This window comes from Hetaerina americana, unplaced genomic scaffold (genome assembly GCF_022747635.1).
Source record: "Hetaerina americana unplaced genomic scaffold, ioHetAmer1.1.p SCAF_4, whole genome shotgun sequence".
In the NCBI taxonomy this organism is placed as follows: Eukaryota; Metazoa; Arthropoda; class Insecta; order Odonata; family Calopterygidae; genus Hetaerina; species Hetaerina americana.
In genome coordinates this window covers 71,244,830-71,267,437 of record NW_027286985.1, presented here as the reverse complement: position 1 = coordinate 71,267,437, position 22,608 = coordinate 71,244,830, and the positions used below count along the sequence as shown (strand labels likewise).

At 35.9% G+C, this 22,608-nt stretch overlaps 2 protein-coding genes across 2 annotated transcripts; both read left to right on the top strand.

Moving 5' to 3' along the window:
* The first annotated feature begins 12,923 nt into the window (after positions 1-12,923).
* On the top strand, positions 12,924-14,373 carry SrpRbeta (signal recognition particle receptor beta). The gene is made up of 5 exons (XM_071590075.1): positions 12,924-13,047; positions 13,153-13,319; positions 13,405-13,544; positions 13,637-13,768; positions 13,854-14,373. The coding sequence occupies exons 1-5, from the start codon at positions 12,930-12,932 to the stop codon at positions 14,065-14,067; spliced, it is 771 nt and encodes a 256-aa protein (XP_071446176.1). The 5' UTR covers positions 12,924-12,929; the 3' UTR covers positions 14,068-14,373.
* Positions 14,374-16,501: 2,128 nt separating this feature from the next.
* On the top strand, positions 16,502-19,888 carry LOC139692436 (uncharacterized). Its single transcript, XM_071590625.1, has 3 exons — positions 16,502-16,691; positions 17,780-17,913; positions 19,629-19,888. The coding sequence occupies exons 1-3, from the start codon at positions 16,631-16,633 to the stop codon at positions 19,875-19,877; spliced, it is 444 nt and encodes a 147-aa protein (XP_071446726.1). The 5' UTR covers positions 16,502-16,630; the 3' UTR covers positions 19,878-19,888.
* The last annotated feature ends 2,720 nt before the right edge of the window (positions 19,889-22,608 follow it).

The window sequence follows — 22,608 nt, the reverse complement described above, 5'->3', positions numbered from 1 at the left end:
CGTATGTGGACGGAAAGATGTCCGAACAACAATGCAATGATTTAAAAAATATAACGATAATATAAATAGGAGGATCAGTTTCAATGCGGGCACCATAGTGCTCTTGCAACCGTAATTCCAACTAAATACTTAAAGCAATCGACATCATTACATGGCCTGGGCTCTAATTGCAGCAAATAAAAGAATTTATGAAGAAATAAAAACTATTAACACGTCACTGATGAAAAGACATAGGCGAGCTACTGGCTTGTACGTATTAATATCAATAGAAGAATCAACTAAGCGAATATGCAAAGAAAATACTTCAAGTGAATAAACAAAGGTAGTGCAAAATATCCACGGTCAACAAGGAAAGCTTTTATACGTAATCCGATAAACAAAGTGGATGAAATAATTTAGTCGCTATACTAGCAGTTTCTGGGCCACAGTGACTTTTGAAATCGACGCTGCTTCAAAGAAAGTGGAAAGCCATTTCTAAAAAACGTCAGCTCACCAGGTTGCTTAAACAACAAGCGCCTCTGCGAAGCAATCATATAACAATCGGAATAATCTATAAACAAAGATGAGAGACCCAATCGTACGGAAGACAACCCTCACATGTAGAGGACATAATGTATATAAGTAGGAGAATTGTATTACAGCTTTTATTTATTAATGAACATATTTTGTGTTTATCGTATGCATATATTTTAAATATTAATGATACTGAGTAATTAACATATATCCTAACTGACGGTATGCTTTTTGGTATAACATTTACTTTTAATCAGATATTGAGAAAAACAAATTAATGCCTATGATTTATAATTTAATAACATTCCTAATTTCAAGGAAAATATTGCGATTTTGGATAAAATGTAACAATTTCCTTCACCTTTAACGTTGTCTCAAAACTATTTGGCGTATTGCTCCACTAAACCCAGCAGTGGTAATTTTTTCAACATTACATCATAATATTTTCGGTAATCAACTACAGTGGAATCCGAGTCAAGGCAACCTGGCAACTGGCTAAAAGTTACGCATAATTCAATGTGGCGTTCAACACTAAAGTAGCACCACGAACAAAAAGGCACAACGCTTGCATAAAATTAAGCGGACAATAAGGATTTTAGACGTTTAGCAACTGATGAAATTGACTGATGTCGATACTTCTTGGAATTGTGATGAATCAATAAAAACGTCTGAGTGTATTTTCTTATTTCTTTTGATTTGATAACCAAAATTTACATAAATTTCGGTCAAATAAGAAGTTTTCAAATACAAGGATTTTTTTAAACTTTTTAACTAAAACCAATTTTACCTTATGCACAAGAGATTAATTACTCTTAATTAGGTTAGGGTACTGCATACTAACGGGCAACATATGGTTAGACACTGAAACCAATTTATATTTCGCATAAAATCTCGACGAGACGTTTTCCATGCTTTAATTTTAGTAAAATTGTATAACATCACTCGATTCCTTAACGGGGCAGGAAAATTGTAAAATTAAAAGACGAATAGTTTTTCTTGCACAAAGAGCAGGGATCACACAAAACTATTATATCAGCATCACTAAACCACAACAACTGTTTCGATAAAAGAATTTGGTGGGAAAAACTAATTCGTACTCCAAGTAGAATTTTCATCTTTGTTCCTCAGCATGCAAGTAGCGATAGAATTTTTGGAAGACCTCGTGGTTTGATATACCTAACGATTACTACATCTACACGATAACCACGGTCAGTAAACAAAGCTTAAATAAGTATTACAACAAATAAAGTGAATAAAATAAATTAACGATGGTACTCACAGTTTATGGCCTACTTCCTATTGAAACAGACGCTTCTTAAATTAATTGAAATCTATTTTTAAACAAGTCAGCTCGTTGCCATGACAACAAGCGCCACTGTAGCGCAACCATGAAAATGAACCCCGGAACAAAGAGACGATCACACGAACAAAAGCCCTTTCAAAAAATAATATTTTATGCATTCATGTGAGCTGGAGAATCGCTTGTTGCATGGTTCCAATTTAAAAGAACTAATCTATAAATTGATCATATATTTTTGCATCTCAATAATGTTCAATGTCGAGTAGTTGGTGGAGAGAAATTTCTCTTCAACCAGCACCTTAGTGCAAATCTCACATGAATTACGAGTAGTAGTAGTTTTTTTATGGGAGGCGACCGACAGCTAAGCCTGTTTGCGCCATTAAGGATGGATGGGAAAGGAAGGGTGAAGAGAAACCCGGCGTCGGCATTAGCCTACTCTTGTCGATAGGCGCCAAGGAGTCCGCAGTTTAACGGCCCATCCGACGGACGTCGTACTTACTCAAAGTGCTCTCCATAAAGCACCTCAAGTAGGGATCGGGATACCGCTGAAATATATTTGTTGTCTCCAGGATTTGATCTTCCACAGTTCGCCGCCCCAGGAAGTCAGTCGTCAAATCCTGTTTTCTCGAGCAATGCCTCCTCTCCATAACCATCTAGGTATTCATCGCCAACACTCGCCCCCTGCCTGTCCTCTCTCACTACTTTTCCTCTTTTTTACTTTTTTAATAGTCGTTAAATTTTAATTTTAAGACCCCCAAAATTCCTTACGGTGGAAAAGAATATTCTCAAGACGCGTGAGAATTCAGGTGTCCCAATATGATTGCCATACTTAATATTTAAGGGCATCTCTCTCAACAGAAAGAATGTTCTCAACAAAAGATATGGGTTTTCAGGAATATCACAAGAGTGTGAGAGAACAGCCGGTAGGAAGGTTACGTGGGGAAGAAATGGGAAAAAACCAGCAGTCTGCCCAGTGTGATATGACATACATCATCATTTTGGACAGAACAGCCACCTCGAAATAGGCAATAATTTTGGCAAAAAGATGATAGGCCGAATTACCAAAATAACTAAATTTTCAGATGATTAAGAGCCAAAAGTTATGTTAGATGCAAGGAGACAATATATGTCTAGTTAATTGATATGGGGCTGGACAAAACTATTATCTGCCTGCAAAACACACCTACATACTCAATAAAAAGATTATAATTGCAATTTCATTAAAAATTCTATTTATTTTACCAGATTATAGTAGAATGGGGGTAAGGCACTGGACTACTGACCGAAGGGCCCGGGTTGGATTCCCGGGGAAGCCTCTTTGGGCACCCTAAGCTCCACCCAAGCTATGTGATTTTTCGGGTAACAGGTCTTCCTGGGAAACTATTACCGGCACAGGGAAAGGAACTGGCTCTCCTACCCTGATGTGTAATTTCACACGCCGTCGGATTTAGTACTGGGTGAACTCCATCACCACCTACCATACCGACCTTCGGGTTGTGTGTTTACGGTTTGATTGAAGAATGATGGCAATGGCTAACGCCTCATTACATGACAAATTAAACAATAAAAAACCTGGATAGTATGTTTTTCTAGGGAAGAAATTTCACATTAAAAAATCATGCAGATTCTTGGCCAGATTTGAATTTTCTCCAACAGGAAGATGAGGAGTCTTACATTTAATTGGAGTCAAAAAACACGCGATGAAAAAATTGGTAGCTGAATACTGATGCTTCTTTGTTTAAAACTAGTCTACTTCTATTGATCCATAATAATTTATAACTCCATTATTCCAATGTACTTTCTGTGTCCCGGATTTATTTTTCATTTCATTGTCTGAGAGGCATATTTCTATTGGCTTCACATAAAATTTCTTACATCAAATGGAGTGGGTGATTGATATACATTGGAACATTGCACTTCATGGAAGACTTTCTGGTAAAAAAAGCAGTATTTTGAATGGGAGGGGCCAAAAGAATCATTCGAATCATTAAAACTAATTTTATTTTCTTACTTATTTATTTATGTACCCCGAAGCTACCGCTAGGGTGCGTGGCAAAAGGTGAAAACACACCAGACTAATTTTTACCCGAACATGACACTACCGCGGTCGAACAATTTTCTTATGATCCTCTATCGTTCGTGGAAAAAAATTGCATCTTAAATCTATCTGTTTTACACTTAATCTCTCTAATTTTATTCACATGACCTTTCCTACCGCAGTACGATGGAGCAATAATACATTTTCAACATCACTGCTAAAGAGACTCCCTACCAATTTATGCAAGAGCTTCAATCTGTAATTTAACCTTCGCTCCGTGAGCGATTCTCAGCCTAGCTGCTCTAATATTATGGACACGCTACCAAGTTCATTACAACAACGTTTTAAAAATCTAGCTCCTCTACGCTGCACGCGATCCACTTCGGCAATCAATCTAATTTTGTGAGGCTCCCATATACTTGCATCATACTCTAAATGAGGCCTAACCAGCGACGGGAAACATTTCTCTTTGACCTTTTCATCACATTTACCCAGTACTCTTCAAATAAATGCAAATTTTTGTTCGCTATTCCACATATTCCCCGTAAATGTTTCACCCAGGAGATATCGTGAGTGAGAGTAACGCTAGGTATTTAATTGTCTACACATTCCATTTCGGTGTTCCCAATGCAGTAGGCGTTCGGGAGGGAATAGTTCTTTATCCAAAACTTTACGACTACGAACTTTTTTAAGTTTAATTGTAATTGCCAAGTGTCGCACCAGCGTTTTATAGTATTAAGGTCATCTGACAAAGCTGCTGTGTCCTCAGGATCACGTATATCACGTTAAACCGCTGCAGTGCCAAAACTGCATGCACTTTGGTCATATCGGCATCACTTGCTGGTGTGCCAAGCGATGAATGCGTTGCGTTGTAATTGACGCAGTGGAGGAGTGTTCCCGTGAACAAGGCGACGCGTCACCCTGTCCACGGGAACACTCTACTGTGTCCACCTCCACGGGCGTGTGCCAACAATGGAGGATCGCACGCACCCGTCTCCTGGAAGAGTCCCGCTTACCAAGAGGAGGTGCGCAGGCAGATACAACAGCTACCATCTGCACCTTCCAAAGCTGCGCCGGGGACGCAGACAAAGGAGGTGCCCGGGAATCCAGCTCCTGCAAGGATTGCCTCGCGACTGGTGGCGAAGACCACCACCTCCTCAGCACTGCAAGGGTCTTCTTAGGACCATAAGGAGCAGCCGTCCTTAAAACTAACGGACTTTTATTCAAACACCATGGAGGTGTCGCAGACACCAACGCAACCTCCAACAAATCCAGTACCCACCTCCTCTGTCCCAAAGGCAGCCGACTAACAACCATCCGTCGCGCCGAGACTCCTGCCCTGGCGACTTGTCCCCCAGTTGAGGCCCTTCCGACGCCGATAGTAGAGAACAAGGTGGGGGAAAAGAAGAAGGGGCAGAATAAGGGCCAGCAGCAATCGCTTCCGCAGCTGCTGATATTGTCCAAGGGAATATATTCAAGGAGCTTTCCACGACCAACGCCTGCACAGTCACCGAGTCACTCTCCGCCGAATTCAATAAGCCTTCTGCCAAGACCCAGGCGCTTCCATCCGGGGTCATGACGTTTCCGGGGTACGTGGCTTCCTTATCTGAGAAGGATGACGGTGATTACGAGCTCTAGAAGACGGTCGCCTTCATCGTGAGGGTTCTCCACCGCTATATTCAGTCATCTAAAGGCCAGCTACTCCTCTCGTTCCTGGAGGAACTAGCGAGCAGCAGGACAATTCAATCAATCACTCAGGACTGAACGAGCCGACCTCATTGCTCAGTGGCACGCCAATGAGGTTCCTCGCCGGCGTGAAGAGCTTCGAGCGTTTCCCCAGGAGAAAATTACTGTCGGCGCCGCCGTCAACGAGACGCACCTCGGCCCCTCTGACGAATGGAGAATGCCGGGTTGAACCATCTTCTGCTCGGACTGGGATCTCCAGCGTCAGCGAGGGAAACCATCAGAAAGTGCGGCCATCCTCGTCCACAGGTCAATCGAGCAATAGTCATGCTACGCCTCCGGCTTAACATTCACAGTCCTCCAATAAGGAAGTCCTCTCGGACTACTGGGAGGCGCACCTGCGGGAGGAGTTCATCTCGAAGGACGGCAGGGAAGACATCAGCGGTATGAGCAAGGTTTGCGGGAGGCTGTGAATCCTTTGAAGGGTCGACTCGATCATCATCAGCGAGGATGTGGTGACGCGATCTTCCGTGGAGAAGACGGAATTGCTGGCGAACTATTTCGCGAGTAGTTTCTCATCGAACCCCGGGAACGAGGATTCCACCGAGATCAAAGAGGAGGTTGCGACGATTGGGCAATCCTTTTCCTTCATCCAAAGAGAGCCCCCGGCTTTGAAAACATTTCTAATGTCATCCGGGAACTTCCAAAGGCGGAGGTGGCGTTTCTGAACAGTAACATAAACGGCTGCGTCAGAATATTCTACTTCCCGACCACTTGGAAGAGAGCAATAGTCGTATGTCTGCCGAAAACAAAGAGTTCGGAGGTGGGTCAAGGATACTTCTGGTCCCTTTCCCTCCTTGACGGATTCGGCAAGATATTCGACGGATTTCTGCAGCGGCCGATAGCCGATTTCGTCCGGGAGACTGGTATCGTTCCAGAAGAACAGTTAGGCTTCCGCGAGCAGCATTCGACGGTCAATCAACTGGTGAGAGCAGCGGATTTCATCACAGACACCATCAACAGGAATAGGGCGGTTACCATAGCATTTTTAGACGTCAGCAAGACGTTCGATCGCAAATGGCACCCGGCACTCCTGTTGAAGATGAGACGACTCTATTCCCCGACTTGGTAAACCAAGTTGGTCCACTCCTACTCACAGGACAGGACTTTCACAGTTCGATGGCTCGAGCCGAATTCTGGGGGCGACAAATCTCCGCCGGTATGCCTCAGGAGTTGGTATAGAGACTTTTGCTTTTTAACATCTATTCCCGGGCGACGTTCCTAATCCATGCCTGGGAATTGAACCCAAGCCCTCAGGAGGGCAGCCTAGAAATCTACCCACTGATCTACACATCCATGAATAATAAGGTATGCATCAATAAAATCAATGCATGAGATGTCTGAAGGACTAATTTTAATTATACTGGCCTTATATTGAGTAAAAAATGGTTAATGTACAGAATTTTACATTTTCCCCATTGTTTTCCATTTAAAATCAATGTCATTTCTGCTTTCAAAGTTATATGAAGTCAGAGGATTTCAATGTTACTCTCCAATCTGTAGTCGGTATCTTTTCACAAAAAACCAGTTAATTAGTCAGTAGTTTGGGATTGATAAGGAATGAACAATTTTTACAATGATACGTATATAGGTTTTCAGGGTTTCTTCTATTCTATTTAGATGGCCATCATTCAATTAATTACTTAATAAAGTACATGGGAGATACATTCAATCTTTTTTATTGTGTTTAGTCATGTTTCTAGCACAAAATGTACCCGCATACTAAGAAGATAAATAGCACCTATGAATACATGGAGAAAGGACAGGCATTCTCAGATATGAGGGTGGCATACCTCCAATTGCAGAAAAGAAAGCAAGCCTGACAAGGGTACTAGCCAGCATGGCAAAGGAAATGATAAGATGATCTCAAGATATAAAAAAATAAAAAAGGTTGTGCTCTATGATTGAAATAGGGAAGACATTCACCAAATAAGATCCAGGAATTATTCCTCTCAGTGAAATAGTCAGACTGTTTAAGCAAGATTACTAGCAATGAATGAAGCAAGAGTAACGAATATAGTAAGCAGAATAGAGATGTGAAAAAGGCATACTATGAGATTAAATAAAATAAATACCACCCAGGGACCTAAGTGAAAACTAAGTAAAAACTAATATACATATGGCATTTACTTTTCTATAGCTGTGCGGTAAATGATGGTATGTAGTGAATAAGTGAGGTATGTGGTGTGAATTCTATGGAGGACACCTACTTGAAGAAGAGAGACCTACTTTATGAAAACCATAATGGAAGGAATACTGGAAGGGAATAAGTGCAGGAAAGGTCAGGAAGCCTAAGAAAGCAGGAAATACAAGATGCCCGATCAAGGAGCTATTAAAGAACAAAAAGAATGGCAGGTACTAATAGGATAGTTGCCACAATCCAATCCTAAGAGTGACAACAGATGATAATGTAGTACCTACAACTGATCCATACGGCAAACTTACAAAGGAAATGGTGTACCTTTGTAACACCAGGACATGTACCCAATAACCACGAGTTAACCATTCACATATTTACTTTTGTCATCTTCAGTATTTTAGCATTTTAATAATTGTTCGAATGGCTTAATGTAAGCATGAGTTGTTGAATGGCAAAATGGAGTATCACTGTCAGTTTCATTAAATTAAAATATAATTTCTCAAAGAAATGATCTAATAGAAGTTCTCTTCCTCCTACCCTCGCAATGATCACATTTTTTTAAACAAATAGGATAACTTTTGATAGCAACTTTGATCATCAACACACTAGATATCCCAAGTAAAAATACATCTTCAGTCTACCTCTGAGTAGGTACTTAAAAATTAGTCTCAATAACAGAGCATGCTTTCATATTTCAGAAATATATCATGCTTCCATAGCTTCCATTTGAAATTCACAATAAAATTGATTGAATTATATGATAATATATTGACATTTTGAATTATAATGCTTAGGTTTAAATGTTTTAAGAAATAAATGTTATTTAACTTTCTGATTTCAGGTAAAACCTGCTTTAAATATGCACCAAATATAGTGAAATCCTACATAGCACCGAAAAAGAACAATTAATTTTGAATTACCACAAGAAGTCAATTACAGTATACATTTACTATGTACATATATCTCATTTTTTGCTTACCACAGTTTAAGAGCAAAATCCATCAGATGAGACCATCAATACTGGCATTTTGACAGAATTATTAAGAGAAGTCAAATCTAATTACCAGTTCGATCTCTAGTAAATAAAACAGAAAGTCTTTTTAGTGTTACTTTGACATAGAGCATATCCTGAAAGAGGAAACAATAGTCCCCACATAAATTAATGCCAAAAACACTTTTGCATATCTATTGCAGTTGCGGAGTTATATTTTGATCTCCTCTGAGATCACTTTTTTTACGCATGTTCCATTAAACTATTGTGTACCTCTTCCTATACTCTGCTTTCCCAACAGTAAAATATGTATTCTACTTACCTCAGCATTGTTGTTGTTGTAAATGGTTATTATAGAATAAACATAAAATGATAAATATGGAAATCAAAATGCACTTTAGTTCTCTAAAAAAGGAGTTAAAAATGTTATATAAATGCATTCATTCAAGATAATCCAGTAAAAGTAGGTTCTGAACCATCCTTAATAATTACTAGGTATCCTCTATTTATCGGGAGGACCCCCTCTTTTATCTATATTTTTTCCTTCTACATATCTTCTACCTAGCTTAAAACTGTCAATAGCCTATTTCCTTCCTTCCTCTATCCCACATTACTAACATTGTCTCTTCTTTTCATGAACTTCAACAAAAACTACCTTTAAATATTTTCTGCAACTATTTTAACCTTCTTCAAATTTCACCAAGTAGCTTCTCCTCAGTTCCCACCATACTTAAAACTTTGTCATTGCTCTCCCTCCCTGCCTAACTTACCTTCTCCATTCTTCTCCACACCATGGACTCAGAAGCCTCAAATCCATGTTGATCCTCTTGTCTCAAAGATTGGGTTTTGGACCCATGCAACACTAGTCAAAGAAAATACTAATTTAATTGGTCAGAAACTAAAACCAATTAATTAATGAGCATAAGCCTGCTCAATGAAAGTATTTCACATTTCAAAGAGTGCATTTTAATATTATTGAGTCCAATTAAAAAATTAATTGTTTTTATCTATGAATCAAACTAGAAATCAACACCTCAAATGTGCTTAATTGACCCTTTCAGCTATACTATTTAAAAATTTTCTTACATCGCCTCTCCTTAAATACAGAAAAATGATAATAGTATATACAAACATATTTTGCTCTAATGATGGAGACCATATTATAAAACTATTTTGTTAGTAATAAGTAAAAATATGGTGAAATATGAGAAAAAAGGTCACTTGATATAGCAACAATGCATTAAAGAACAGACAGAAAGCCACAGCCTGTGATTCAGCTATCCGTTAAACCATGTGTCAGTATGATCAGGTTATGAGTAACTAAAGTTAAAACTTAAGTAAAGGGTCAGAATGTAATAATATAGTTGGTCTCTGAAATTAAATAATACCCATTTAGAATAGCATAGATTAAATAAATCAATCATAAATTCATTATTTTCGGCCCAGTGGAAATTACTTCATAGGACATTCACCAACCATCTTACATTAAATTACCGTCATGAGAAGGAAGAATTCTACTAAGCTCGAGTTTTTTAAAGGCCATTAAATGGCTTAAAGAACAAAAAAACACAAGCCTACTTAAGTTATGATTCCTTCTACACATTATTAATGCAATTCGTCCAAAATTCACTATTCTTTTCCTCTATTCTTAACTAAACCATTGTTTCAACAAATAAATTACTATGTAGGTAACTCTTGAACTGTCTCTTTCAAATGCCCATAAACAATCTTAATGTAATTCCTCACTATTCAAACCTTAACACTATTCCTCACAATTTGTTTATCAAAAGAATCCAATCTATTAGTTTTTAAGCCATATAACACTATGCAATGTTGAATTGAAATAACAGGTATGCCCCATGGTAGATTAATTATAGAAATATTGAAAATTAGAAGAAATGAAAGGTGGGTACCTAGTTCACAGTGTAATAATGCACCTGTCAGGCAAGACTCCCTAAAAAACAACATCATATAAGCTATCATTTGAATTGACGCAGTAATATTGAATTATCACCATTGAGGATAACTAAAGGAAGCATGAATGAATAAAAATACATTCCCAAACAGCCCAGGTTCATCCATTGCTTCTACAATGTATATTCAATGTGATTATCCATTGGATAAACACTTCATATATGTACTTGATATATCCAAATGTCCTCCAATATTGAAGCATGGTGAAACACATGTAGAAATACAAAGTATATCTCTTATACATACAGCAAAAAAGTGACATATTTATCATTCAGGTGCTATATTAATTTGATTCAGACAATTTACCATATTAATAAAATTGTATGATTAAATTAAACTTCATTGCATTTCCACAATGTTCTATTGATCAATGTGATGGATAGATGAGAAAAACAAAGCATATATAGATAAAATAATACAGAAAGAAACTTAATTAATTCTGAAATTTCATCTTCCATTGCCACAATAAAATAAAAGTAATGAGTTCTGCAAACATTCATTTTTAACCAATTTACATAATTTTTGTGGCGTTTAGAATATACACGAACCAACAAAGTATGTGTGCTTTTACAAAATGTATGAATAAAAAATTTATGTTTTATTTCCTACAAAAAATGACAGTTTTTACATGTGGTTCAATATTCAAGTCAGTAAAATGTAAACCAAAAATATGAATCAAGGGGATTGAATAAGTGCCGTTTAATTCTAGTGATTAATAATGCCATGATTTCATATCATACCCGAAAATCCTGACTTACCATAACAGGTAGGATAGAGGAACCACCTGACTTACTAGATACCTAACTTCATTGTTGTGGTGTCCAAATGGCAGTACTTTGAGACCCTAGATCACTAGTCTCGTTAAAACAGTGGACATAGTCTAGAGGGGACACTAAAACTAGGAATTTTCTACCTACACATGCTATTTGTGCAATATGTGCAAAAAAGGAATAAAAGTAATTAGGGAACTGATTGGAGACTATCACATTTATTGTGAATCAATTTATAGTCAGCAAAGGGATTAAAATGGTTGCTGAGTGCATCACAGAGCCAGCAGCTTTTGTGCAGCATTAGAATTATTTCAGAAAATGAAGGTAGTAATGGTCTCACGAAATTCAACCGTTAAATCAACATTAGATTAATATTTATAAAGAAGAGCGGGCTGAACAGTTAACTGATGTCCGATGTATTTTAAATGAAGGTGAGAAAAGTATTAAAGACAATTAAAATAATATATGTATTATCCAAAGAAGAATTTACAATGAGACATCCATGCATAAGTTACATTGCTAAACACTTAGAGAAATTATTGGTAAAATAGATTTCCCACCATCAATTGAAGTATCTATGACCATACTTCCTACATTAACGGAAAATTGTCATGTAATTCCTCTCCATGAAAAATCCTTAAAAATTTTATTAGCAAAAACTAATCATGACAATGACTACAGATAGCATCTACTGAAGGGTATCCAGGGATATCAAGAAATTAAAAGCAAAATATAAGTGAAAGAGGTTAATTATTTGTGGATTGGTAATGTAGATGTGTAAAAAGAGTGATCACTAAAATCGGGCAATAGATGTATGACGAGCGAAGATATAGGACAAATGAAATATAATTATAATAGCCTACAAGAAGCACGAAATATAATTATGCTCGAAAAGACGCTTGCTTCAATTCTATGTGGTACTGGAATAATAATATGGTTCACCGACAGTCAAACACACAACCAGTATTTGGTTCACCATTGAAGTAAAACGAATATACTAAACCTTACTTTACTTCAATTTTTTTTTTTTTTTTATATGCATCGCATTCCATTCTCGAAATCTAAATCTTCAAAATATCTTAATGATAAAGTAATTAACTTGCAAGTATATCGGTTTGAGAAAATATATACTCTAGAAAGACGTTGAGATGCACTACTTTACACAGCACTGATTATAAAATATCTAAGCATGCAAGAGATACAAATTTTGTCATCAGAAAGAATCTCACCGGTGAAAATACAGGAAGAACTGTCCCAGAATACCAAAATCTGGTAGTATATTTGGCCACAGGCTAAATTCCGACAATTTTTCTTGAGGTAGACATTTTTAATCCAACGTCTAAAAACCTTTACATGGGACCATTTGAAAATTTACCGTACCTATACTTCAGGGGCTCATGGGAAAAGGAGGAAACAGTTGATACACTCTATGCGCAGGTATACCATATGGGCCAGCCAGCATGGCGGAAACTGGAAGGAAAGGGCTTGACCCAAATGATAATATTTTGTCTTCTATGAAAGAGGATGAACAATTAATTGCTATCATAGTGGGAATTATTGTTATACTTATAACACTAGGTAAAACTTAAAATAGATCTTGTTTATATCAGTAGCATCATTTTGTTTATGTCCATATGTTAAGCTTGTATGCGAAACTAAATCAATTGGGACGATTACTTCCAGGAATATTTGTGTTATGGAGGAAGAAGAAACATTCACGGCGTAGTGTCCTCTTAATGGGTCTTTGCGACTCGGGGAAGACCCTCATATTTTCTAGAATTCTCGAAAACATGTATGTAATGACACACACGTCCATGAAAGAAAATGTTGGCGAGTTTGTATCGAAAAAAGTATGACGAGGGTTATTAATGCTATCAATAGATTTTGAGAAGAAGATTTATTTCCTGGTTAAACTAAAACAATGAATACTTACAGGGATCTCTGAAGGTTGTTGACATACCTGGACATGAGAGAATTCGGAACAAGTTTTTTGATCAACACAAGACATCAGCTCGTGGAATAATATACGTTATAGATAGTGTTACAATTCAAAAGGAACTCCGTGATGTAGCTGAGTAAGTAGAAGACTCTATTTTTATGGCACGTTCGATTCCTACGAGTGGTGGTCTTGCCTGAAGTACATTGTGAACATTTTCTTTTGCTCTAGGTTTCTATACAATTTGTTAACCGACCCGATGGTGAATTCACATTGTGTGCCTCTTGCCATAGTATGCAATAAACAAGATCAAACCATAGCGAAAGGTAGTACGGTGATACGAAATCTGCTGGAAAAAGAAATGTAAGTAGTCACTGTTTAAACTAAGTTACCTTGAAGAGAATTGCATTTTCACGTATTTGTAATTGTGGACGTTTGCATATTTCAGGAACATGCTTCGGGTGACCAAAAGTAATCAGTTACAAAGTACAGTCGAAGCATCCAATAACAATACTTTCCTTGGAAAACAAGGAAAGGATTTTAATTTTGATCATCTCTACCCAATTAAAGTGGAATTCTTTGAGTCTACTGCCCTCAATAAAAATCCAGATAATCCTCCCGATGTTGATAGTATTACATCTTGGTTACATAAGGTTGCTTGACAAACTGTCATTCTGGTGCAACGGAGTAGAAATGTGGCATCGTGTTGCATTTAATGTTAACATGACAATGTGAGCACCATTATCATAGTTGAAAGCCAATCGTGTGGATGGTGATCCGGTTGGATAATGTGAAGTAATCACTTCGGCAACGTTCATGATCTTGTTGTACTAGGTGTATGACTAAATTTTAAGACATTTGTGTTTTTGGTGATCGGTTTTATTTGAAACACGTTAACCATTACGTATTCACTCGAAGGTGATTTTTGATATTATTTAATTTTCATGAATAAATCATGCTAAACCGTATTATTTCAATTGAAAGTCATTTAGCTAACTAACCAATTACAGGACGCTGGAAATAACTAACTGTTATGCTACTAATGAAACCCATGACTACTAGAAAATGTTGGGTATGAAATTGATTGTGGAACGAGCTGGAAACCTTTGGAAAATAGGGTTGTGAACCCAATATTTGACCTACATTGTTAAACAATCCAAGACTATGGAAGTGCACCTGGAAGATTCCATTTTCTCTTTCTTTGATTGCGCAGCTCTTACCATGAAGAACCCCCTTCCATTGATGAGTACACCCGTTATGACTCCACTTCCGGCATGCTCTGTTTAATTGAAGGCCTATGCTAAATGAAAATATGAACGTCATTCATCACAAAGATTTTTCATTCAATAAATAAGTCCGAGGGATCATTTTATTATTAATGGCTGAATCAAAGTTTTAGGGTATGTGAAAGTCGTGCATCTGGGGAGGGACCCTGTTCCTTTTACATGTAACACCTTTCTTATCTCCCTCATAGTTTTGGTAATGAGAAAGTTGCTCCTTAAATTATCGAAATGGATTTGTCTAATAATTCCTTCACTCCGTTGCAAATTATCTACCAGGCTACCCAAGTATTTAATTTTATTATTACAATAACTTACAAGATGGTAAAACACATTGGTGTTCCATAGTGAACTAATGGAGTTTAGTGCGATTTGCAAATAAGATCCCTATCTCCATTTATTTACTGGATGACCATAAGACAACTCATTCAAACAATTCACAAATGTGCAATGAATAAGGTTATACAGCTGAAGAATATTAAATTTAAACTTGGAAGGCCAACTTGGACACAGCTTCATGTTAGTTGAGACATTATAATTCGGAAATATGCCATTGATGGTTTCCGAAATATTTAGCATAAAATTTTATTGGGTTCAAATTGACTGAAAAACTGATTTTCTAATATGGTGGCCCACATGATCAAATTTCCAAGTTACAATTGCCCCATCTTTGTATTTAATATGGCAATAGTTTTGTATCATATCCACTGGAAATGTCCTAAAAGTTATCTTTGGTTTTGTATTCCGGTGCTTAATGCATTTTAATCTCATACATTCTAACTATGAAGTGAGTTATTTTTTTCATGTTGGACAAGTCTCTATTTTCACTTACACAAGTGGGCACAAAAGCATCTTGGCCATCAAGTGTTCATTATTGGTAAATTGAACGCAAACTTATTTTTCATGATTAATTTCAACATCAGATCATCATTGCCGAAAAAAAAATTTTGTCATTGATACTGCGATTTTAAACTCAATCATTTGTAATAAAAGCATTGAAAACTAGAATTTGATTAACAACAGATGTCACTATTGGGCAATAAAAATTACTGCACAGTTTAATTGCTTTCTTAGGATTTGCAACCACTAATGCCTTGCTTAAAAAACAAATACCACTCGTGCTAAATCATCCTTAAGCATAACACAAATACTATTTCCCTTCATTGCATCTGAAATGCCCATTCTTCTCTCTAAAATTTATTTCACGAACATTTCACCATCCATCCCAAGTCTTCCTTATCTCTTGCCTCAACAGTGTGACTACTGGAAACAAGAAGTCTATTCCCACAACATAAAGCCTTCTATGCACTCTAATGTTTTTACTTTAGTCTAAATGTAGATTGTCATCTGACATCAAAAGTGACTATCATTCTAAGAGCCAAGGTGATACATGCTAAAATTGCTGTAGAAAGAAATTAAATCCAATTTTTTATCAGTTAAATCATACTGCATCCTTAAAAAGTATAATCGAATGCATTGATTTCAAAATGATCAATTAATTAATGCTATGAAATAATTCATTTAAAGGCCATTACAAACCTCTCAATTTCATCATATGACCTTTCTTTCTATCTACAGATTTTGTTACACACTGTGGTACAAGTGTCAAAAACTCAGTTTAAATCAATGAAATGAATCAAGTGGTTTCTTCATTTGTGAATGCTAATGCTCCCGATTGTACTTTGAAACCATGAAATTATGTGAGAAAGCCTTGTCATCAAGCTTTCCTAGAAAATGCCTTATTCAGCAAACAAAGCAATTGCATGAGAAGTTGATGACCTATGGTTAAAACTGAACTCTGAAATATCAGGGTCCATTTCCTTTGGTCGAGAGAATGTCAGCACATAACACCTTTTTATGAACTAGTCTTTTGTTGTCCTTGTGCTCACACTGCAGTTCCATCCTCCATCAAAACATACTGCAAGACATTTCGGAAAACGAAGGAATGGATTTAAAAATGAGCATAATTATTTGTGCCATTCTTATGGTCACATCTGAAGCTAAAGGTAAGAGAGATTTATATAAAAATATGACTAAAATTTGTCCTTGATTAGGGAATGTTTCAAAATTGAGGTTTAATCCATTATTTTAATATTCCAAACAATGAAGAATGAGGTTGGTTCAATGATTTACAAAAATCATATTAACCAATAGTGCTCAAGATCAAATTTTTTTAAATTGGGATATTTAATACTCTTCATCTCAGAGCATCAAAATCCAAGGAAACTTATTATAAGTCAATTTATTGAGGTTTTTACCATATGATTTTCTCAAAATAATTGGTAAAATAGGGAATGCAATATCTTCTTCAGTAACTAACGGCATTCTAAGAACTTCATTTTACATTCAAATTAGTACTTGAAAATTTTAGAAGGTACATTTTTACGACATTAGAAAAGGGATATTTGTAATACGTGGCAGTTAATCAGTACTAATCACCAATGGTTGAAGCTCCATGATAAACGAAAAGTACATGTCATAAATTAATTTTTAAAAGCACACTTCAATTCCTGTTACTTTTTACCTACCCAGCCAATTCACTACTAATGACAGTTGTAATCCTATCCTAAGTTGTATACCACAGTATTTCAAATTTGTACCCAAGCTCACATTACCATGAGACATATTTATCAATGCTTATCTACTGTTTTACTCCTATATGAACACCAAATAACTTTAAGCAAATTTAAATGGAAATTGTAGTAAATAAAATAACCCTTTCATAATGATGCAAACATGATGAAATATAGGGGTTAAAAGAACAAATGGAAAATTACTAAAGTATTTAATTCACTACTAAAACAAAACTCCATCAATTAAATGCAACTATAATTACATGCTGACCTTATCAATTACAAATGGTTATAATTCCATTTTCCGACATTAATTGGCAACTCCATGAAGAATCTTAAAAATGACTGCTTCAATCCTTAATAAAATTTGTCCACCATTTAATTGACATTGATATTCAACCCCATTTAACTATGATAATAATTGACATAAATAGGCATAATTCCATAATTACTTAAATTTTGACTTAGTTTTATTTTTCTTACCACTGACTACGTCCACTAATGCCACTTTTAAACAACAGAGAAGAAACCCAAATCAGTTCCCTGTGATGGGAAGCAAGTTTTCAACGCCACAGCAACAGCCTACTATCCATCTCACCACCCAAATGAAGATGGTTTCATTGACATGAGAGGAAAGAAACTGAGGACACTTCAGGTAAGCACTCTTCATTCACCCTTTAATGATATTCTTAAGCAAACCTCAATGTTTAAAGTCGTCAGGGCTGTCCAAATTTGGTTCTGAATTATTAGTCGCAACATTACAAATATGATACTAAGTGAAGTATCTTATGTGCAATTAAGTGTGAATAAGGTTATTTTTGTGATCTGTTGAGGTCTTTCCTGGAATCATGTAAGTTATTTTACTCTATACCCATATGTTTCACTGTTAACTCACTTATTTTGACACCTCAAAATAAATGTTTGCAATTAGTAAACTTGAGGATGCTTTAATGTTTTCTTGGCTCAAAATGTGGTTCTAACCTAAGTTTTATGGTTTAACTTAGAATAAAGACCATCAATCACTACAATGAAAACTTATAACTCCTATTAAAACTCTCAGAAAGCATATGAGGCTCTTCCAAACCACTATTATGCACATTTAATTGAAATATCTACATGAAATGATTAAAGTTTCCAGGCAAATTTGAGAGATTTGAAAAATCCCTCGGAGGAGCACGATCATATAGTTTCAGGCTTACCTTTGTGGAAACTTTCCATATTCCAATGAGGAACAGGATGATGGTCTACACAAAAACAACTCAATATAAGCACAATTAATGGACACATTCTGAAATGTTCAATTACAAAAGATATTCCACAACACTGATCACGATGCAAATTGGTTAAAATATCAACAGTTCTTTGAAATTGTCCTCCATATTTGCAAGATCGCATAGAAATTGTCTGGGTCTTTCAAAAATTGTAATCAAACACACGTGATGAAAAAGCAAAATGAAAAAACTTTGCACCCTTAACTAGAATTTAAATGGAAATTTACCGCGATTTATTCCATTACTGCATTATCATTACTGTAAAACAGGCACACTGTAATCTAGAATTTACTGCCCATAATATACCCATTTACAACACCATTGTACTTTGTGATACTTGCTGTCATTCATAATGAAATAATTATTTCAGAACAAAGTAAAAACTTATCTTTGTGGGATAAGATATTAAAAAAAATGTAAAATAAAATGGATACAGATTACTCCAAATCGTCATTACCTCATTTTGCCATAGTGTATTCTCTCTAGAGTAAGGGTACCAACATAATTATCCTCCAATATTAAGAATAACGTTCCCATAAGCCTCAAGTAAGTTACTTAATAATCCAATCAACACACTCACGGAAACAAGATGCAGTTACACTTTTCTAGAGTAGGTCACAGCCTAAAAGGGACTTCTTACTTCTTCTAGAGGCTATTTTAATCACTCTTCCTAGTTACTCTTTCAACACTAATGCTGCTATAACTACCCTGAAATCTCTGGCTGATAAAGATTCATAGCTGCATACTTCACAATCATAACCATAACAGGAATTAAGAAATTGATTTACATTAAAAAAATTAGAAATCTGCAAGTTAATTCTGTGATTTTCAGTTACTAAGTTAACTCCCAAATGGAAGTAGCTGCGGTACCTAGACTTATCCTCAGAGGGACAATGAGACTTTGAAAATTCTTAAGTAGGAGGCTATTAAAAGTAAATTTCTACTAAAATTCACTATGACAAAGTAAAAACCAATAAAATTTTTTTGTTAATTTGTGCTTTGATTTCAGTTACCTTTAAAATAAGCTGTATTGACAGACTTGTTTAATACAAGTAATATCACTCAACTGGGAATGTCCATCTCTTTTTGTTTTCCTCAGGATTACATAGACGGGAGGGCAAGATATGTGACAATCTCAATCGATCCAGCATTGAAGATTGACTATGGCACACGTGTGTGTATACCACAACTAAACAAGCATTATAGGCGCCACATTCCATTTGAAGTGAGAGATGCCTCGGATATGGTTTGGAGACGTGGATACTCTCGTGTTGAAATCTGTGTCCGCAGTGAAGAAGATTCCTATGACTTGGCTGTCAATCGCAATGTCACTTTAATTTTTTCTTGATTATGTATATAATGTTTTGACCTTTTCTAATGATTTTTTTAAAATGTTAGATGTCTAAAATAGCATTATTTATCAATTTACCTAAAATTGCTATTTATTTTTTTTAAGTTAATTTATTTTTAGAATTAAACAAAAAGGAAAATTAAATGCAGCAACCAAAACTTGTATGCTCAAATCCATCAGGGCTTACGTTTGCAAGAATAAAAGTTGTATTTTCCTTGAAATTCCAATGAATCTAGAAGCATTTAATTACGCGTAATCAAATGATAACAATGTATTTGGTCTTTTTAAAATAATCTTTAAATTTAGCTATGTATCACTGATAATATTAAACATAATTCTCAAGTCACCCCATTGCATCAGTTAATGCTTGATCAAAATATTCACATAAATCCTTAACTTTTTTGCAACTTCTACATTGATAGTCAATACTTAAGTTCATGGTGGCATGAACCATCATTCTTTAGTAAAACCATCTCTCAAAATCATGAACTTTCTCCGATCCACTATTGAAGTTAATGGAAAGCAATGGATGAGCACAAATCACCTAACAGATATACAAGAGACGAGGAAATGACCTGTGAACATGGGATAGACCTAGAGGGTCAGGGAAAAATGTGACCAAAGAAACTCTCAAGACAAGAAATAAAGTTCCAACAATAGAAGAGCATTCATGAAACCAAGTACATGCAAATGTCAAAGAGGATAAGAAGACTGTGAGAGGGATGGGGGATACTATGGAAGAAATGAAGTTAATATCCTTGAATGACTCAAAATTATTTTTTTTACATTTAGCTGGGCTTTACAGTACAGTGATTAATTTAGTAGGGAAAAGTATTACCAATGAGTAAGCTGTGAAATAACTAATTTCTCTTGGTATAAGAACTATTTGATGGGTTTGTTGGCAAAATATAACAACATGCCTTGTTATAATACATTATACATTTGAAGTATAGTCTTAGATACAATAAAATGTAAGGTTGTGATCAATTTTAAGTAAATCTTGGGCCATTTGATCATGAAATCTTATTTCCTCAGCTGATAATTAATTCAACTGAAAGAATTAGTCAACATTAGTGAATTTTGAGGCTAAGAATTAAGTAGTACACTGAACAAACACTAATCATAGATTGAGAAATGAAACTGGTTAAAATGGTCTAAGCCATGATAATGAAAATATATTAGCATGGAATTATTTTTTTTATACTCAAAATATGTAACATACTTAGACACACTGAGCTTAGCAGTACATGATTCTTTCAATAAGTCACTATTGAAATCCAAGATGTGGCGCTCATAGTATCAGAAAAGGTTTGCTTTAAGGAAGCATTATCTCTCACTACACTGCTGCATAAGTTTCAGCTATATCCATCACGTGGTTTCATTTTCATAGTCAATTAAAGCAACAAACTTTTATTTCTTTAGAAAAATGAGTTTTGAGCTTTGATTAAAACCTTCCGTTTAAAAGATTTAACACTGAAAGAAAACAAAGTTGGATGAAGTTCATGGCACATCTGCTCTTGGGTTTGCGACTATTTACAACTGAGGAAATGGGTTAAAACCTGGCAGTATACCCACAAACAACAAACATCATTTAGGATGATGGAGATAAATGGAAATGGCTTCCTCCGAAATGATTGACAAAAACCATAATATGGCTTTGAGTGATCAAGAAATTGAGGTTTGCAAAATAGTAGAGGCCATAGGTATATCACAAGGTATGTACATGGTTTTAAATTTTGATCAAAAAATTGGGTGAGAAAAAAATCTCAATTAGATGAGTTTTCTCTCTAAGGAGAATAAATGCAATGTGGTCGATTCAGATTCTGGTTTGATGCTTTTCCATCACAATCCTCATGAGTTTCTGCATCCACATAAAACTAAGGGCAAAACATAGATGGATACACTACCATATTCCAGAGACAAAGATACAGTGTAAAAATTTGGTTTTCAAAGACGATTCAGATTCAAAGAAGATGAAGATGGTGAAATTGTCCAACAGTGATAGCCACGATATTTTTGGGATGCACACGGAATCATCTTCATTTATTACTAGCAAAAAGAAGAAACGATAAATGGAGAAAATTATGCAATGTTATTGCACTGGTTGATGGAAGAAATCACTGAAAAGTGCTCATTTGGCACAGAAAAATTGTCTTCCATCAAGACTATACATGGGTGCACACCGGTGCAGTTACAATGGTTAAAATTATTGAGTTAAATTTCGAATTATTACAACATCCACCAAATTCACCAGATTTAGCCCCCTGTGACTTTTTGCAAATTTTTAACATTGAAAAAATGTCTCGACAGAAAATGATTTGCATTGAACAAGGTCATCGCCAACAGAGATGCCTATTTTGAGCACTTTAAGTAATCCTACTTTTTGGATGGCTTTTGTTGCAGGGGTATCATCTGAATGGACATGTCAAATTTTAATAGTGGAATTTAAAATGAGAAAAGCATTTGCTAGATAGGTGCCGTGACTCTTGAAGCAGGATCACAAGTACATCAGAATGGAAGTTTCCAAACTATGTTTGGCCTATTTCATTAGCAACCAACAAGATTTTCTGCACCGGTTAGTGATAAAAGATGAAACTTGGGTCCACTACTATACCCCAGAGATAAAACAGCAGTCAAAGCAGTAGAAACGTTGATTCACCATCAGCATAGAAAGCAATGGCAATACGGTAGGCCGGAAATATGATGCTTCAGTTTCCTGAGATGCTAA

What these genes read in the sequence shown, in the direction of transcription:
- SrpRbeta (XM_071590075.1), top strand. Translation starts at nt 12,930, where the DNA reads ATGGCGGAAACTGGAAGGAAAGGGCTTGACCCAAATGATAATATTTTG. An exon ending in TGTTATACTTATAACACTAG is followed by an intron (nt 13,048 to 13,152) that starts GTAAAACTTAAA and finishes GATTACTTCCAG; the next exon opens with GAATATTTGTGTTATGGAGG. An exon ending in AATCTGCTGGAAAAAGAAAT is followed by an intron (nt 13,769 to 13,853) that starts GTAAGTAGTCAC and finishes TGCATATTTCAG; the next exon opens with GAACATGCTTCGGGTGACCA.
- LOC139692436 (XM_071590625.1), top strand. Translation starts at nt 16,631, where the DNA reads ATGGATTTAAAAATGAGCATAATTATTTGTGCCATTCTTATGGTCACA. An exon ending in GGTCACATCTGAAGCTAAAG is followed by an intron (nt 16,692 to 17,779) that starts GTAAGAGAGATT and finishes TTTAAACAACAG; the next exon opens with AGAAGAAACCCAAATCAGTT. An exon ending in AGAAACTGAGGACACTTCAG is followed by an intron (nt 17,914 to 19,628) that starts GTAAGCACTCTT and finishes TGTTTTCCTCAG; the next exon opens with GATTACATAGACGGGAGGGC.